Source organism: Lontra canadensis, unplaced genomic scaffold, assembly GCF_010015895.1.
Source record: "Lontra canadensis isolate GAN:19392208 unplaced genomic scaffold, GSC_riverotter_1.0 scaffold8, whole genome shotgun sequence".
Lineage (NCBI taxonomy): Eukaryota > Metazoa > Chordata > Mammalia > Carnivora > Mustelidae > Lontra > Lontra canadensis.
Window position 1 is genome coordinate 25766673 of NW_022631002.1, and position 17771 is coordinate 25784443.

At 41.6% G+C, this 17771-nt stretch overlaps 1 protein-coding gene across 3 annotated transcripts in view; it reads left to right on the forward strand.

Moving 5' to 3' along the window:
* The first annotated feature begins 144 nt into the window (after positions 1–144).
* CSNK2A2 (casein kinase 2 alpha 2) overlaps positions 145–17771 on the forward strand; it is a 37759-nt gene continuing 20132 nt past the window's right edge. For 2 of the 3 annotated variants that reach the window (XM_032854341.1, XM_032854342.1), the window contains exons 1-4: positions 145–288; positions 1088–1199; positions 10369–10470; positions 12838–12888. In XM_032854341.1, coding sequence (XP_032710232.1) covers positions 185–288; positions 1088–1199; positions 10369–10470; positions 12838–12888 — 369 coding nt within the window. In that variant the 5' untranslated portion in view covers positions 145–184. The remainder of the gene's footprint in view (positions 289–1087; positions 1200–10368; positions 10471–12837; positions 12889–17771) is intronic. The other variant, XM_032854344.1, reaches the window with a different exon arrangement.

A 17771-nucleotide genomic window follows, 5' to 3' on the forward strand; every position in this document is an offset into this window, starting at 1 on the left:
CCCCCCGCGACCCCAGCCCGCCCGCCCCCGCGGGCCCGGCCTGGCGTGGCCGCCTGCCGCCGCGCTCCTCCTCCTCCTCCGGCGCCCCGCGGCCCGCCGCCTCCTCTGCCCGCCGCCCCGCGCCCCTCGCCGCGCCGCCGCCGCCGCCCTCTGCGCCCCGCGGCGCCCCCCGGTCCCGCCCGCCATGCCCGGCCCGGCCGCGGGCAGCAGGGCCCGGGTCTACGCCGAGGTGAACAGCCTGAGGAGCCGCGAGTACTGGGACTATGAGGCTCACGTCCCGAGCTGGGGGTAAAGCCGCCGCCGCCTCCCCCCACCCCCGCCCGACCGCTCCCCTGCGCAAACCGCACTGGCCCCCCACCCCGCGGTCTGCCTTCCCCTCCGCCCCGCCGCTGGCCGGCGCTTTCTCGGGTCTGGGGTAGGAGGCAGAGCCCCCTCCCCCGCCGCCCGCCGCACATGTCCTCTTCTCTCTGTCTCCCCTTCTCCCCGCCTTGCGCACCCCTCTCTCCCCCTTACCCAAGGAATGCTTTCTTACTGAGAAGTGTGAGGTCCAGGGACTGAAGCCTGGTGGAAATGAGGGAGCAGCCCTTCCTCCTTACACTTCTGGGTTTCTATTTGGGGTGGGCAGTCAGCAGCTGTCCTCTGGAGCTATTAAAATTCTCTTGCCTTTTTAGTTTTTTGAAATGAGGCTGGGTGGGAGGAAATCTTTTAAAGACATCCACATTTCCAAAGCAGGCGCTGGTACCTTTGGGGTGTGAAATACAAGGCGGTTGCTGTGGAGCCCCAGGCAGCGGGGCACCCTCAGAGCCTCCACGATGAATGCTTTGCTCACCCTTCTAGATTGGCTCAGAGCCGTGCCTTCCTACCTCTGCTCCCCAAGTTGTGGTGGACCAATTAGGTTAGGAGCTGTGCGCAGAGTGAAAGGAGCCAACTTTATGTTGTGACTTTCATTTAGGGAATGAGTCGTGTCCTGATGTATAGACGCTTCCAACAGTTGATTAATGGAAGTGGCTGGATGGGGGTGTATAGTGGGCATAGGCTTGGTTAATCCCAAGTCCTGGCATTTATGTGTCACTCTTGCCTTTCACAGTAATCAAGATGATTACCAACTGGTTCGAAAACTTGGTCGGGGAAAGTATAGTGAAGTATTTGAGGCCATTAACATCACCAACAATGAGAGAGTGGTTGTAAAAATTCTCAAGGTGAGTGTCTTATCAGTGGCATTAAAAATGTGGTTCACTGGTCCGGACGTAGACTTCAGCCGCATTGTAGAACGAGCAGTGCAGGCTCTCATTTCACATATGATTCTGTCTGATGTCCCTTCACGACTCTTCCCACCCGTTTTCCTGTGAACTTTGAAGTACGTCCGTAGACCTGTTTCAAATCTAAGCACGGTTGTTCCGGAACATACTTGTTCTGAAATGTCATTGTGGGCTCCCAAAGTGAAAATTTCAAAGGGTCCATTTGTTAAAACAGGAGATAGGGATTCAGATGAAAGAAAACCTTTTCCAGTGAAGATCCTATCAATTGAGGGGCTCCTTGAGCGTGGGATTTGTTACCCTTGGTGCTTGAAATTATTCCAGAAAGAAAGCTGGAAGAAATGAGAGGAGCTCCAAAGATGAGTTTGAAGCTTGGGTGGAAACCCCTCAGTGGCTGATCAGTTGTTTCTTCTCTTTGGCAGTGAGAGTGTGTCAGGTGGGGTTGGATACGGCGATCCAGTAGTGCCCAGAAGGTTCATTGTTGCTTATCAAGTAGTTAAAGTGAAATTGGGAGCAGTAAGGAGTACACTTACAATCACTAAAATTAATACTTGGAACAAACAGTCTTAGTGTCTGGTGTAGTCTGCTTGAGTTTAATAAAGATATGTCTTTTATGGTCTCTTTGGTGAAGACATGATCTTAATGAGCATGAAGAGTTGGCTAAATTCTCCTTTAGGTAACTGGTTGGATAACTTTAATAAGGTTTTATAGGGTGTACAAAAAAAAAAGGTAATTCTTAGAATCTGTGAAGGGTCTTCATCATTGCCAGATCACTTAATGTGTGCGCATGTCATTTAGTGAAATATCGAAGACTAAAGAGTGATTAATATAAACACTTTTGCATATACAAGATATCCAATGTGGCCATTTTGCAGAGGCTCAGTGAATAAGGATGTGGGAATGGAGAGCTGTTTTTGTGTGTTAAGGACAGAGTTAGGGTAGCGGTGTCCCTGTTTAGTATGAGGGGTCAGGCTTACGCTGTCTGAAAATCAGTTTTCAGAAAAGTGATCAGCTTTGTTACTCAGTGCCATTTGAGCCCAGTGTTGAAGAAGAAGAGTTGAAGTAGAGAGAAGTAGGCAAAGTTATCTGTGCCATCAGAGGCACTGGAGTGAGAAGTGAGGAATTGATACTGAAGATGGGGAGTTTGACTCCCCTCTTCCCCAGATGTGAATTGGACCTAAAAAGTCACATGGTCTTTTTTTTTTTTTCTTTACAAGTATAAATATTTAAAGAAATGTTCCCTTCAGGGAAGTCACCATATGATTTTTTCCTTTATACATAAGCATAAATTTTTTTTTTAAAGATTTTATTTATTTGACACAGAGAGATCACAGTGGACAGAGAGGCAGGCAGAGAGAGAGGAGGAAACAGGCTTCCTGCGGAGCAGAGAGCCCCATGTGGGACTCGATCCCAGGACCCTGAGATCATGACCTGAGCTGAAAGCAGCGGCTTAACCCACTGAGCCACCCAGGTGCCCCAAGCATAAATGTTGTTAATATAAGCTGCTTAAATCTTTCTAGGAGTGAGCAAGGCATAAATTGAACTTAGGAATATCCGTATTCCACTGCTGTGCATTTGAAAGAATGAAGTGCTGACTCCCGAACGATTTCAGAAAAATACTAAACTTTTATGCAGTAGCAGCATTTTTAGAATAAGTGTGTAACTTCCTGTCCTTTGGAGGAATGGCTTTAGGTATATATGTAAGTGAAAGTACGTTGATTCAAGAGAACATCGCGTTGCTCTTTAGTCTTCCTTCTAGAGATCCGTTCCTGGATAGTTTTCCCCCTGAAGATTCACAGGATATGTTTAGGGAACCCAAAATGGAAGCCTGCTTTGACAGGCAAGAAACCTAAGGACAGGAAAACTTACTCACTGATACCACTATGTTAAAATGACCCTTAGCCAGAACTCCTGTTTCCTATTTTTTCCTCTCTCTCTCTCTCTCTCCCCTCATTTTAATGTGAGTTTGTAAGATCCTCAGAATAAGGCCCTGTGTTCTGGAATAAGATTTGGAAGGCTCCTTTGATGCTCTAGTTAATGAAGTATTCTTGTATCTTTTCCATACAAGTTCTTTTCAGGGTACAGCCTGAACCAACTTCGTTGCCACTGGTGAAAACCACCCTCACTTCTTTCTTTCTTTTTTAAGCCATGTGGCATTTTTGTCTAGATTTTGTTTTAGCTGAAGGATAGGTAAGAAACTACTAATGATATTGTGGTTTTCTCGTTTTCACGGGCTGAATTAAAGTGGATTAAAAGTATTGGGGTTTTTTTGGGTTTTTTTTTTTTTGTTTTTTTTTTTAAGAGGACAGTGTCTTGATCCCAAGTTGTTGCCTCTGTTCAGATAAGTTATGACTAATATCTTTTGTTACAGTGTTTGGTCATAGGAAATTAGGCCCTTAACAGAGTTCCAGCTGCTTATAATTCAGAGGAATCTAGAAAAAAAGCTCTCTTCATAAAAGGCCTACTACTGTACTTTAACTGCAGGAAGGGTACTCACATACACACTGTGGCTGAGAGAGAAGGTATATTCCTTAAAGACAGGGCTGTCTTCCTTTTTGGTCAATAACATTTTCCTTCAGTTCTTTGTAGTAAAAGAGAATGGTCACATGAATTAATGACCACAGAATTCTCTCATTTAATTTGCAGCTGTAGATTTTTTTGGTCAAAACACATTGGAACTCTTTAGAGGTTTTAGCAATTTAGAAGTCAGTGAGCAAAATTTTACTCTCTATTTTGAAGTGAAATTGCGAGGTTGAAATCTTAAAATGTTCTAATCAATAGGAAGGTTATATCTTTTTTGGCCAAAATTGTTTTAAGGGGAAAAAGAAAGGGGGAGGGGGTGGGAAGGATTAACATAGGAGGGGAGAAAGTTACTTCAGCGCTGAAAATTTCATCTTTTGATTTTGAAAAGTCCATTGCTCAATTCCTTTGTAGTACCACTCAGGAGGGTATACACAGAAATAAAAGCATTTGGCCATTTTGGACAACTTGTAGCATTTTGTGGACACCACCTATGTATGGATTTCAGCCGTTCTTGTGTTCCTTCAAGTGAAAACTCCTATTTCCTAAGTAGAAGTTAAGAGCAATACCATTTTTAAATAAACGTGTACAGTGTTTTGAACCCATGCTGCCCTGATTTGGAATTTTCTCATGCAAGACAGTATAAGGTAGTCTTATGAAGAGTTGGATAAGTCCATTTTGCCCCCCAGTGGTTAATCCACAAATTAAAACAAAGAATGGTGGTAATATAAGTTTACTCTTTAAGTGTGCTTAGCATATTTGTAGATGTTTCTTAAATGTTGTGCGGTGAGGAAGTGGTGGGAAAAGAAGGATGGGAGGCCTGCCAGTGACCTGTCTTGTGGGGTTACTTCAGAGCAAGCAGGCGACTGTCTAGGTCATATCAGAGTGATGTTCACGCATGCTGGTGCTGGGCTTTCTCTTGTATTTCTGCTTTCTCCGGTGGTAGGTGTTTTCCCTCAAGGTACTTTGTTAGACAAGTACACCAAGATGTCATTTTCCTGAAGCAAGACATTAGTATTGATTTTTCTAAAATTTTTATGATTCTTTTTCATTCCTACAAATGTTTTATGGTATAAAAGTAGTTAAAATTGTATTATTAAAGTGTTACATCAAATAATACAAATTTTAAAAATTGTGTGAACTAGTCAGTGCTATTTCTTCTAAGATTCTATTTTATTTGAGAGAGCACGCATGTGTGCAAGTGGGAGTAGGGTTGGGGAGGGGCAAAGGGAGAGAATCTCTAGTAGACTCCCCATGGAGTGCAGAACCCATTGTGGCGCTCCATCTTACAACCCCAGGATCATGACCTGAGCTGAAACCAAAAGTCGGATGCCCAACCGACTGAGCCACCCAGGGGCCCCTAGTGCTGTTTCCAATATTGTGGTTGTAGGGTCTGAGCTTGAGAGTGTGATGAAACAGAATCACGAAATAAGGGAGCAGAGAAACCTTAGGACCCAAACCCTTTTTACAGATAAACTGAGACCCAGAGCACGCAGTTTGCTCAGGGTCACATGGTTAGGGGGTAAAAGCACTAGGGTCCTCTGTCCTTCTCATGGAATCTTGTAGCTGTGAGGAGCAGTTAATGACATTTGCTGGATATTTGACTTTTTGAGGTATTGAACTATGCTGGAAAGATGGATGAACATTCACTAGAAGTCAAGTGAATTTGTTTCTAATGGTTTTGGGGACTTATTCTTCTAGGAGATGCTTGACCTGCATGGGTACTAGATGGAGTACGGAACAGATGAATACCAGAGAGCCACAGGCACCCAGCCAGGGGCTCTCTGGTTTGAGTCTGCAGCAGCTTGGTGAATGCATTGTGAAATGTTACTTTGTTGGTTTGAAGCCACAATAACCAGTGCTTTTACACTTTTATTAACCCATACAGTTCCCTCATCGTGATAACTTGCCAGATTTCGGGGCTAATAGCTTTATCCCTCTAATATATTAGAGTTTGTTGGAGAGTGAGCCATTGTAAAAAGAGTAGCTTGGCATAGAGGACCCATTTTTATGTGTATAGCATGGCTGTGGATAGTTTCTAGAGCCTGATTTTAGGATCTGCCACCTCATCACGAGGGCAGTATAGTGTTAAGAATTGCTGTAAATGGAGGGCAGGAGACTTGGGTTCTAGAACCAGCTTCTTCATTTATACCCGCTTGACTCTGTTTTCCTATCTATAAAATGGATATATTTCCTGTGGAACTCACAGGGTTGTTGGTAGAATTAAATGATTAGTTCGGGAGAGATGGGTAGGTACATGACAGTGTTTTAGTCATCTACACAGTGTTCCTTTCCCAAAAGTGGCCCTGGAAGTAGACTGCCTGCATTCAGATGGGCTTTCCCAACACTGGGCAACTCTGTGACCTTGAGCAGGTATTTAAACTCTGCCTCAGCCTCCTCATGTAAAATTGCGCCAATAGGAACTCCTCTCAGAATATTGTTAGAGGTGGATTAAATGTGCTTAAAACAGTGCCTACACTTAGAAAGCAATAAAATATGGTTCTAATAACAGTATTTCAGCTGGGCAACATGAATGATTTCAGAGGGCAAAACCAGGAGTAGAAAAGACGATACCATTCTCTCGAAATTCAAAAGGCCTGCTGTATGCCTTGCTTTTTTAAATTAAAACACACACACACACACACATACACCCTGAGAAAAACAGTCTCAAGGAGTTGATAACGTAATTGGAAAGGGACTTGAAAGACTAAGAGAAAAGTTGCTGTGAAGAAATGACACCGCTCAGGTAATGTTTATATTTGGGTCAGTTGCAGTGGATTTGAGGGATGCCTCAAGGTGATAAAATAAATGCTATCATCCAGGCTGAACTTTCCTTTCTTACTCTGTCCCACATCCCTGGCAACCGGTGTTCATTGTGATTGTTTACTGTAGGTGATGAAACTAGTCTCTCAGTTGTCACTGTGGCACTGGAATCAGAGTAGTTCCAGATTTGCAAGTTCTGAACCACCTTTCTGCCTGTCTTGAATTTATTAATTCAGTTGTGCTTAGAAAGAAATGAAAATGGGACTTTGCCTCTTAACATTCGCTGGGATTTATTGAGGTCCTAATTCTTAAGCCTTGTGTATACGTTAGTTCAGAAATTCGATCACAATCAAATGCTAGTAGTTGAAATCATTCTCAGATCTGGCTTTTTAAAAATCAGCCCTAAGTAAATAGGACAGATCATTGACTTCATTAATTAAGCAACCTATCACTAAATTTGTCTTCTAAGTTTTTCAGTGTTGGTCAATAGGGAGAAAGAAGTAGTCTTAATTTTTGGATTATGTTGAACAAGGTTGTCCTGAATCACTGGGACTCTCCACCCTGTGGGCAGAAATGGTTGGGAAAGTTCCTTCCTTTCACCCCCTCTTTTTCTCTTCCTTTCTCTCTTTCTTGTTTTTTCCTTCCCTCTCTCCCTTTTCCTTCCTTTTCTGAGCTCATGCACAGAAAATTTCAAATTGAGCTTTTTCCCTTTTAAACGTTCTCTCTAGGTGCGCACCATAATTCATTTATTATTGAAACTTGATTTAATACTTTAATTTTTTTTTTTTTTTTAGCTTTTTGCCATTTTTCTCTTCTAGACTTTGAGTTAAAAAGAATATTGGGAAACAACTAAACTGATTCATTTCTAAACTGATTCATTTTGAATCTTTTTAAACATATTCTCTGAATTGGAATAAATAAACCGTAACTGGAAGAGACTTTGTCTAGCAGGATGAAATGATGAGACTGTGAGGGAAGTGCGTATTTTCTCTGTGTAGCTGCAGGTGGATGAATGCAAACACTGGGCTACAGTCTCAAAGCACTTTTTTTTCTATAAAATCCATGATCTGTTTTCCACAAGATGTGAAGGGTCTTCCTTTATAAAGTCTACCCTTTTCTCTCTCATTCTGTTTACAGCTTTAAAATGATCACTTTCATTCCCGGGGAGCTCATTGGTTTTTTAGCTTCTAAAGCATGTCCCAGGTTCAGAGGAATAAGCTTGCGGCAAAAGGAAGTTCCCTGTGGCCTGGTTCCTGTAGAGAATGGATGTCCATGCTTTGGAGCAATGTCCTGGGTTGTAGGTCCCTTTTCCTTTTTAATCATCTCTTGGTCATTTGTCAGGATGTGAGGATTCCAGGTGCTGTGCGAGTTTGTTGTGCCACCTCAGAATTGCCCTGCTGTCCCCGGTCTTCTAGGTGAGGAAGTTGTTAGACAGGTGACAGTTGGGTAGCAAAATACGTTCTCTTGCTCCATAAGTTACCTTAGGACATCATGAGAGATCCCTAAATCTTAGTGGCATTGTCCAGGAACCATGTCCCTGCCTGACCTGTTGCTGACTAACAGGAAGGCAAAGCAAGGCTTTATATGGGGCATTGTCATAAAGGCAACTTAGTGGGTTACCCCTGTACTAATTCACTGTTAGGGGGAGAGGAAGGTTTTTGGTGTATATAGATCTCTGGCTGTGGGGTGTTTTTTCCTCTGCGACCACTCTCACAGATCTGTAACTGCTTTCCAACTCTAGAATTTTCTCACATTGAATATGCTGGTAGCATTGGCTGAATTTATAGATACAGTAGCCAGCTTTTATTTTTCTTTTAACTTTTTGATATAACTTCAGCTTTAAAGAAAAGTTAGAAGAATTCCCATATGTCTTTCACTCAGATTTCTCAAATGTTAACATTTGCTGTATGCTTTTCTCTCTCTTATATATAAACATACATATGTGTGTGTATAAACGCATGTAGTTATGTGCTTGAGAGTAAATTGCAGTGATCCCTACTGTAGTGTGCATTTCCTAAAACCAGGGACAATTCTTATGTAACCCCACAGTGCCATGATCAAAAATCAGAAACTAACATTGTTACAGTGCTGTTAGCTAATCTGCAGGCCCTGTTCTCATTTTCCAATTGTCCATATAATGTTTTTATAGCAAAAGAAAATCCCAGGTCATGTATTACTTTCAGTTGTCGTATCTCTTTAATCTGGAACAGTTGTTCAGTCTGTTTCCTGACATTGACATTTTTGAAGCTTACTTATTTTGTAGTATGTCCTTTTCTGGCTGTTTTTTGTTTTGTTTTTGTTTTTGTTTTTTATCAAGTTGTACTTCATGTTCAAGTGCTTTATTTCCCCCAAAGTATTGAGCTCCCTAATTATGAAAAAGGGAATGAGTACGATTCCTAAGTGGAAGTGGGTGAGAGACACAGTAGCTAGATCTACTCTCCCACAAACCCTGACAAAGCAGAGTGGACGTGAGTGTGGCAGCTGGCTTGGAAGAATGCAGCCAGATTTCAGCCTGTCAGTCAAACACCCCGTTAGAGGTGATGCAGGTGCTCTATGTTTCATAATCTCCCTCTGTTTTGTTATGTGTGCAGAGCTGTAGCTTAGTGACCAACAAAAGATGACGATGTCTCTGGCATATGTATATATCTCTCCCCTCCCACCACCAGCACACACATGCAGGTTTTTAAAATCTTACTTCATTGAAAACCCATTGGATTCTCTTTACCCGTGCTACCAGAACAGTGTCTAGTGTCTCGGTGATCGAATACTCCTTTCCCCAGTTCCCTTTCTCTCCTAGCCACACTTGGGAAATGAGAGCAGCATGGCCAAGAGGGAGGCCTACAGAGGCACTGTCTAGATCTGAATCCTGCCCCCACCCTTCACCATCAGCTGTGGGACCTTGGGCAAATGGTTCAGCTAGGCTGAGTCCACTACATAGGAATTTTGTGGTTTGTTACTAACTAAATACATGAAAATAATCAAGCTTCCATTTATTGAGTGCTTACTACATGCCAGTTAAGTGTTCTGAGTACTTTATAAAATGTAATTGTGATGTGACTATTGTTCCAGAACTGCTTACATTCTTCAAATTCTTCAAGACAAGAAATAGCACATGTAATGCTAGTATTTCTGATTGCGATTTTTAATTTTGCTACCCAGCAGATGGAAAGGTTAGTGAGTAGCAGAGGTTTCCAATCGGTACTGGATCAGATACCCGTTTTCTCCTCTGCTGCTCTGTCATCTCTTTCTTTAGGAGTGGGATGTGTTGGGGAGTTTTAGTAGGTCTGTGCTGATTTCAGATTCTAGATGTTGAGGAAATGGGAGTGGCAACAGGAAATGGGAGCCAGCAGCTGGGAAACAAGTTTGTAACTTGATGTCAGTGAACTGGTCTTCGCTCCTGGAAGACAAAATTACATGTAACTCATTGGAAGAGCAGGTGTCTCACCATTTTGTTTCAGTTTTTCCATTTGCAAGTGCATGATATACAGCTGTTCAGAGCTGTAATGCACGCCTTCCTTTTGGCAGTTATCTAGGCATTTTATTTTTAAAGTATGACATGGGTGTTCAAAATTTGTAAGTGACCTGAATGTAACTACCTAAAGATCTGACACATATGCTGTATGAGTCTGTATTCAACTTAATCTCAAACATTCTCAAGGGCAGTCCCTATTTTTATCTTGATTTCTCTTTTCTAATTTAGACACGCTCTCTAAAGTGACATGGTGTGCAAGATAGCCCGGTAGCCACTTGATTAGCTGACATTGTTTTAAGCTTTTATTTATTATACTTCAAAAGGAATCTCACTTCCGATTACTCTTGTGTATTTAAGCCAGTGAAGAAAAAGAAGATAAAACGAGAGGTTAAGATTCTGGAGAACCTTCGTGGTGGAACAAATATCATTAAGCTGATTGACACTGTGAAGGACCCCGTGGTAGGTGCCTGACGGTTGGGGGAGAAGGAGCAAGTGAGTGCGTGAATGTGTGCGTGGTGTGACACAGAATGTCGGAATAATGAGAAACATCATTACGTATTGGGAATGACTGTGTTCATCTTCTACTCCTGAATAGTTTTGAAAGCCAGAAAAAACCATGGTGGCCCAAAGATGAAGTAGCCACCACCACTTTTATGAAACCTAAAAGTGTATGTATAGAAAAATCCCTATTCCAGTTTATTACCTTGTTCCGGTTCAGCCCACAAATGTTTGCTGAATGTCTTCTTTAAGCCCCTACTTTTCTCCCAATTTTGAAAGCTTATTACCTCCAGTTGGCCTTATTTTGCTTCACTTCATTAAGCCTGACATCTGAAAGTCTGGGCTTACAGAGGGAAATACCGAATATCTCCACGTGGACACCTGGCATAGAGATCACAACCCCACAGACCCTTTGAGGAAGGCATCTTGCTGTTTCTCCTACTAGAATTTAATTCAGTGTCTACCCCTGGGGCTCATGTTGTATATTCTGATACAACTAAATATTTTTGTTAAAAATGCTTACTTTGTAGCCCTCTTAGATGTGCTATTTAATTTTGTTTTCTTGGGAGGTGATTAGCCAGAGTGTTTATGTACCACCTCCCATCCCATTTCTGTTCTTCATCTCTTCTACTTTACCTGTTTTCCTATCCTCCCGTGCTGGCTGTTGGTTGAAGAAGTAGGTCTTTGCTTCTGTCTGCTGAAGACATCATAAAGAAACGGTGCGCTAGTGAACATGCGCTGGCTGCTTACTGTGTGTGGGCACTGTTCTGGACCTCAGGACCGTCCTCAGCAGCCCACTGGAGTCCGTGCTGCGATTGGCCACATTGTTACACTGTACAGATAGGACAGCTGAAGGCTCTGAGGTTTGGTGATTTGCTCAAGATCACACAGTATCGTTAAACTGAAGAATCAGGAAAATTTTGCCTTCGGGACCCTAAGAAGACTGAGAAGAGTGCTTGTATGCTAGATTCTAGCTTATTGCCATTAAAAATATATCCCAGCCTGAGGAGCTTGGATTGATTTTAGAATGACTAACTCTGGACTCCATCATCACTGAAAACAGCCTAAAGCGTGACCCAGTACATATTACTGTTGTACCAGCGGCCTCTGCACTTTGCCTTTAAGTTAGTAGAACTTAGTGAAACTTGTCTTACTGATATTGTAATGTGTTGCTTAAGGCATGTGTGTGTTTTATATAATATGGAACACGAGTAAATTAAAATTGGATTAAAACCATAGAGGGAGCCCTCCTTCTCCCCTAAGTTTTAGGGAGATGGCCTCACTCGCAGGCAGTAGAGAGATCTGGTGGTCTTGATGAAGCCCTGTCCCCTTCAGGCTAGTGAGGAACCCTCTGACCAGTGCTGCTGGGACTGCTGCTCTTTCTGACAAAGCCCCATGTGCACATACTGTGCCCTGTTTCTAGGGAACTTTTACCTGCTTCCTTGAGCAAAACTTTCTAGCCGTAAAGATTTCTAAGGTGATTTTCTATAACCCTTTAAGGCCCTGCTTTTCTCCTAATTTTAAAAGCTTATTACTGTTAATGAGCATTATTTTACCTTACTTAAGTAAATCTGGCATTCGAAAAATTTATACAAGGAAATATTAGACATTTTGTACTCACTGCATTAAAGATTATAGCACTTTAGAAATACTTGGTTACGTATAATTTGGGGGTGAGGGGGATCACATCTACTTTGTAAATTGAGACATTCTCTAGTGGTATGTAGCCAAGGCAGTAATTTCACATTATAGCCTGCTGATTGATAATCACAGATATTTTCCTTTTGGATCCTGAAAAGGCCTGTGATAGATTCCCAAGACATAGGATAATTCTGTAAAATGCATCTGGCATGCCAAACCAAGATGAAAACATGTCACTCCTTTTGTGGCTGGCAGACTGGAATACTGCAGAGTGTAATTCTTCAAATAATGTGCCAGGCCCACTGACAGGTTGGTCAGAGAATACATCTCCTTTAAGACCAAACAAAACAAAAAAAAACTTAGGAAAAATGTCAACCATTTACAAAAGTAAAATGAGTAAGATAATGAACCTCCCTGCACACATCAGTCAGCTTGAGCAGTGCCTCAACTCGTGGCCAACTTTGTTTTTCATCTCCCTGCCACCCACTTTCCCACCACCCACTATCCGCACTTATTTTGAAGCAAATTCCAGACACATAGCCTCAAGAGGACACTTTCTTAATAGGCTCTCCCTGGTGAGTGAATCCCTTTTTCATTTAAGTGGGATTTGGAGATAGATCAGTATGACAGAAGCAAAGCATGTTTACTGTTTGAATACTTATAAGGCATTACTATTCTCTCTTGCAGTCAAAGACCCCAGCTTTGGTATTTGAATATATCAATAATACAGATTTTAAGGTGCGTATATGCTTTTTCTTTCTGGCATGGGGTTAACGGGGGATGGGCAGTTGGCGATAAGTATTGTTGAGACTCCAGAACAGGAGGGGACCAGGAAATCATTGGTGAGAGTGGGAAGTAATAAATCCGGATTCCTTACCGCCTGAGTATAGGATGCAGAAAGCGGGTAGGGTTTTTGCATTTGGTGAAATTACTCATCACCCTTTGCCTTGCTTACTCTGGGAATAGCTGCTGGGCTGGGTCTAAGTTAATACCTCATCTGTAACACTCCTGTTTTAGACAGCATGGTTTTAGGGAGATACTTGATTTGCATAGGAATCTACCCTTGCTGATAGGAAGTGATAAATGGTTACAGGGCTCATGTGAAAAGAAGCAGTCTGTAGGACTCAAGCTGTCAGAGTGTTGTGTGTTCACCAACACTATACAAAGCAAATGACCCAGAAAAGCTAGTTAAGTGTCCCTGTGCTTTAGAAAAGCCCTATCCAGGATTATCTACGTTTCTTATATTTATAATGCATATTAATTTAGACTTGAAGTGTTCTTCTAAAAGCACGGTTTTAAGCTGGTTTTTCATGTGTTTGTTTTTATTACTGTTCAGACACTACAACCTTAGCTTCTGGTAAGGTTTTGGGGGCTAGTTATTCTAGACATGGTAGAACATAATGTGAATCCATGTATAAAAACAAAATAGTGGTGTTGATTTTGAGGGGTCTTTGGAGAACTTTTGGGTGATTATAATCACTCTGTCAGTGAATCATAAGCTTGTGATTTTTTTGTGACGGAAGTTAGGGCCAAAACCATAGTAGCAGTTGAAAGATGCTGGTATCAGGAGTGAGGCTTTTGGGTGAAAATAAAAGCTTTATCTCACATTTAATTTGTCTTAGGTAGTCACTCTAAAACAACTCTGAATTAGGTTAACTAGTGGAAAATAAGTAAACATGGATATTATAATTTGTGAAACAATAAGCAAGTTTTATATACTTTCCCATGTGTGACAAGTTTCCTTGTTAGCGGGACTCCTTAAAGGTGAAGTCAGCAGTGAGCTCTTGGCGGTAGATGTCATTGTCTTGGTCAGCCTGCCAGTGTTTAGCTAGTAGAGTTCTCTGCTGATACACGTGGCCAGTCACACTTTCGCTATGAGTGACCCAGGTTTATCAAGGTGTAAGTACATGAGTGGGAATGTGTATGCATTTCTTAATGAAACCAAGCATTTTCCTAAATACCAGAAGTTTAAAAGCTGGTCTAAATGAAACTTCATAGTGAAATACCTAAGTTTTAAATGCTTCTGCTCCCTTAATGAGTTTTTATCAGTTGTCTGGCCACGCATGTAAAATTTTCACGTCAGCATTTTGTGTTACTTAAATTGACAACTGCCCTGTGAATTTAACAGCACGCAGAAGATCGGTTTGCAGGAATTTTTAACTCCCTGGAGAAATCTTAACTTCTCTTGCATCTTAACTCTCAAAGGGATGTTTTAATGGCACATGTTCTCCAGGAGCTTCCTTGAAAGAGGTCATGGAAAATTCATGGTTTTTGAGGCATGCATATCTGAAAACGTCATTTTATCTTTCCAATTAACGTACTAGCCGTGGCCTAGAATTCTGGGTTGTAAATAATAATTTTCTCAGAATTTTGAAGAGCTTTTTCCAGTATTACCACTGAAGCCGTTCTGGTTTTACCTTACATGATATGGTTTGGGTTTTGGTTTTTTCTTTGGAAAGCTTTTAGGATTTTCTCTTGAGTCGCAGTCTATGAAATTTCACAATGATGTTCCTTTGAATGGGTCACTTTTATCTTTTGTTCTGGACACTTGCTGGGCTTTTTCCATCTAGAAACTCATGTCCTTCTGTTTTAGAACAATATTTTTAACATTCTTTGATTTTCTTCCCTTTTCTTCTTTGTTCTCACTTTCTAGAGCTCATTCAAATGTTAGACTTCATCTCTTAGCTCTGTTCAGTTCTCAGAAGTTTTAAAAGTAGTATCCTGTTCTTTTATGTAATATCTTCTATTTTCTCACCGAGAATGTGTGGATCCCCCCACCCTGCGATGTTTTCTTCTTCTTGTTCTTTTCTCGGTTTTTCTTTCAAATGCTTTTTTGTGTGTGTTGTTTTTTGTCTGTGTTACAATTGTCTGAAATCTCATGGTTTTTGACTGTCTACTCTTTAGAGTCATGAAATGACTGATGACTGCTTGTCAGCCCCTGTCTGGAGGATGCAAGCCTGGCTGCGGGCCTCTCGGCCTCCAGTGGAGGAGCCCCGTGGGCAATGTTAGGTGCGCTTTCATGTAACTCCGCATTTTCAGTGTGGTGTTTTATTTTGTTAAAGAGTTTATTTATTTATTTGACAAAGATCACAAATAGGCAGAGAGACAGGCAGAGAGAGAGAGAGGAGGAAGCAGGCTCCCTGCTGAGCAGAGAGCCCGACTCAGGGCTTGATCCCAGGACTCTGGGATCATGACCTGAGCCAAAGGCAGAGGCTTTAACTCACTGAGCCACCCACGTGCCCCTCAGTGTGGTGTTTTAAACTTGTTTTCGTGTTTTCAGCTGAAATCTGTTGACTCTCTTTCACTGATACCTGGGGTCACTGTGAGCCTTTCTGTAGCTCTTCCAGGTGAGGTTGTCTGCTTCTGGACCCCCTCTGCTCTTGACAGAATTTTCAGCTTTGTCAGTGGACATTTTTGTCTTGCTTCAAAGTGTTGTCATCTCTTCCATTCTCTTAGTTACTGTGAATGAATCCCCCAAGCCTCACTCCTTTCACTGTTCCTGGAGAGGAACTTCAGGAAGATGCAGAGTGTAGGATGTGTTTGGGCTGCAGTGTCACACTGGGGGGTCCCTTTGAGTGCTCGGGCCCTGCCATTTTAATTCGCTTACAAGATTGTTAAGTATCCAGGTAGTAGATGTGTATCTTGGAAAAGCAGATCATGACAGGATGGTCGTTTTCTGCTCCAGGTAGTACAACAGGCCACAAATAGAGAAATCAGCTAGTTTAATGTCCTCATGCCCTTCAGGCTTTTTTTATTTTGTCCTGTGTCTATCTTTTTACAAAAGCTTCTTTACATTTTTTTTTTTCATTTTACTGTTAAGTGTATTAGTAACTGGATTTAAGGTGTCGCTCAGAGGAGGTTTGTCCCAGGTTTAGTATCCGATGAGTCAGCAGTGATAGAACCTGCAGCCTATTCTTTTCAGCATTTTTTATATCCATAATTTAGTTCTATTGTAGACTCCTGATTATCCTAACTTCATAAAATAAGTTGGGCAGCTTTTCCTTTCTCTTCTCTCAAAGTTTATATGAAATAGGGATTATCTACTTGTCTTTTGGGAGGAAAGGGAGACTTTGGACTATCCTTTCCTTTTCAGAATGTACGTACATGTAAGTGAAAGGTTTATCCTGGTTTCTTGTCTCTTCGTGAGTTTATTTGGATGGTATCTATTTCTAAAATTGTCCACTTTCATATTTACATAAAGTTATTAATAGAATTCTCTGAGGGCTTAAAGAGTGTAATATGTTTGTAATTATGTTTTCCTTTACATTTCCAACATTATTTGTGCCTTTTGTCTCTTTTTAAAAATTACCAGTATTGCTAGAGATCTCTCTTATTAATACTTGAAGAACGGCTTTTGGTTTTATTGTTCAAATGCTTCTGTTTTTCTATTTCCTCATTTCTGTTCCTGTCTTAATTATTTTCTTTCTTCCTCCCTTCTTTGTTCCTAAACTATTTTCTTTCTTGAATTTTCATTGTTTCACCCCTACCTTCTCGAGTGGAAGTCTGCTCATTTCATGTATTTCTGTCTTTCTTGATTGATGGTAAGTGGGCTTGAGGTCTGTGCCCCCCAAGCACCGTCTCAGCTACACATTCCATGGTTATAGAACTCATTTCTGTGTAGTTTTCACGTTAGAAGTACAAATTCCAGGGGTGCCTGGGTCGCTTAGTGTGTTGAGCATTAGACACTTGGCTTTACTTTGGGTCATGATCTCAGGGTCGTGGGATGGAGCCCTGCATCAGGCTCCGCGCTCAGCTTGGAGTCTGCTCATCTCTCCCCTCCCTCTCTCTCAAATAAATAAATAAAATCTTTATTTTAGAAAAGAAGAGGTACAAATTCCAAACTCGTGGATTTGGGGTTTTCTCCCCCGACTTTGTACTTTGAAATACTTTAAACCTATTGAAAATTGTAAGGAGTAGCACAGGTAATACCGTCGTGTTTTTCCCCTAGATTTACCAGTTGCTAATAATTACCACATTTGCTGTTAGTTCTCTTCCCTCCCCTCCCCTCTTATCTCTTTTTTTCTCAAAGTAAGTTGTAGGCATCATGATACTTCACTCCTAAATATACTAGCACTGGAACTGGATAGGACTTTTTCCTACCTGCCAATACTATTAGTACTCTTAAGGCATTTAATACTTCTATGATAATGCCATCTGATACATGGTACAGAGTCCATATTCAAGAGTTTCCTGGTAATTAGTGTCATAAGAATGTCCTTCATAGCCATATGTTTGTGAATAATGTGATAGAGGAGCCACATGGTTTTTCAACAAAAATATTCTTTCATTGTTGATTCCTGATTTGGCTGCGCTGTGTCCCGAGGAACATGACCTGCATAATGTTCGTTATTTGGACTTTATTGACAATGGCTTTCTGACTTTAGTGCATGGCCTTTTTTAATATCAGGCTTGTTAATTCAATTCGGATCGTCTATGGCCTTCCTCATTTTTCCCCTTTGTACTTCGTTTTATGGTGGAGGTACTGGTTTGGTTGGTTTTTGCCTTGAAATCATCAGTTAACGCTTCCTGTGTGTCAGAGCGGTCATAAAAGGTACATTGTGACATTTAGAAAAAAAGACAAACTTCTGAACAAAGGAGTAGGAAAAGCCAGTCTCTCTAAT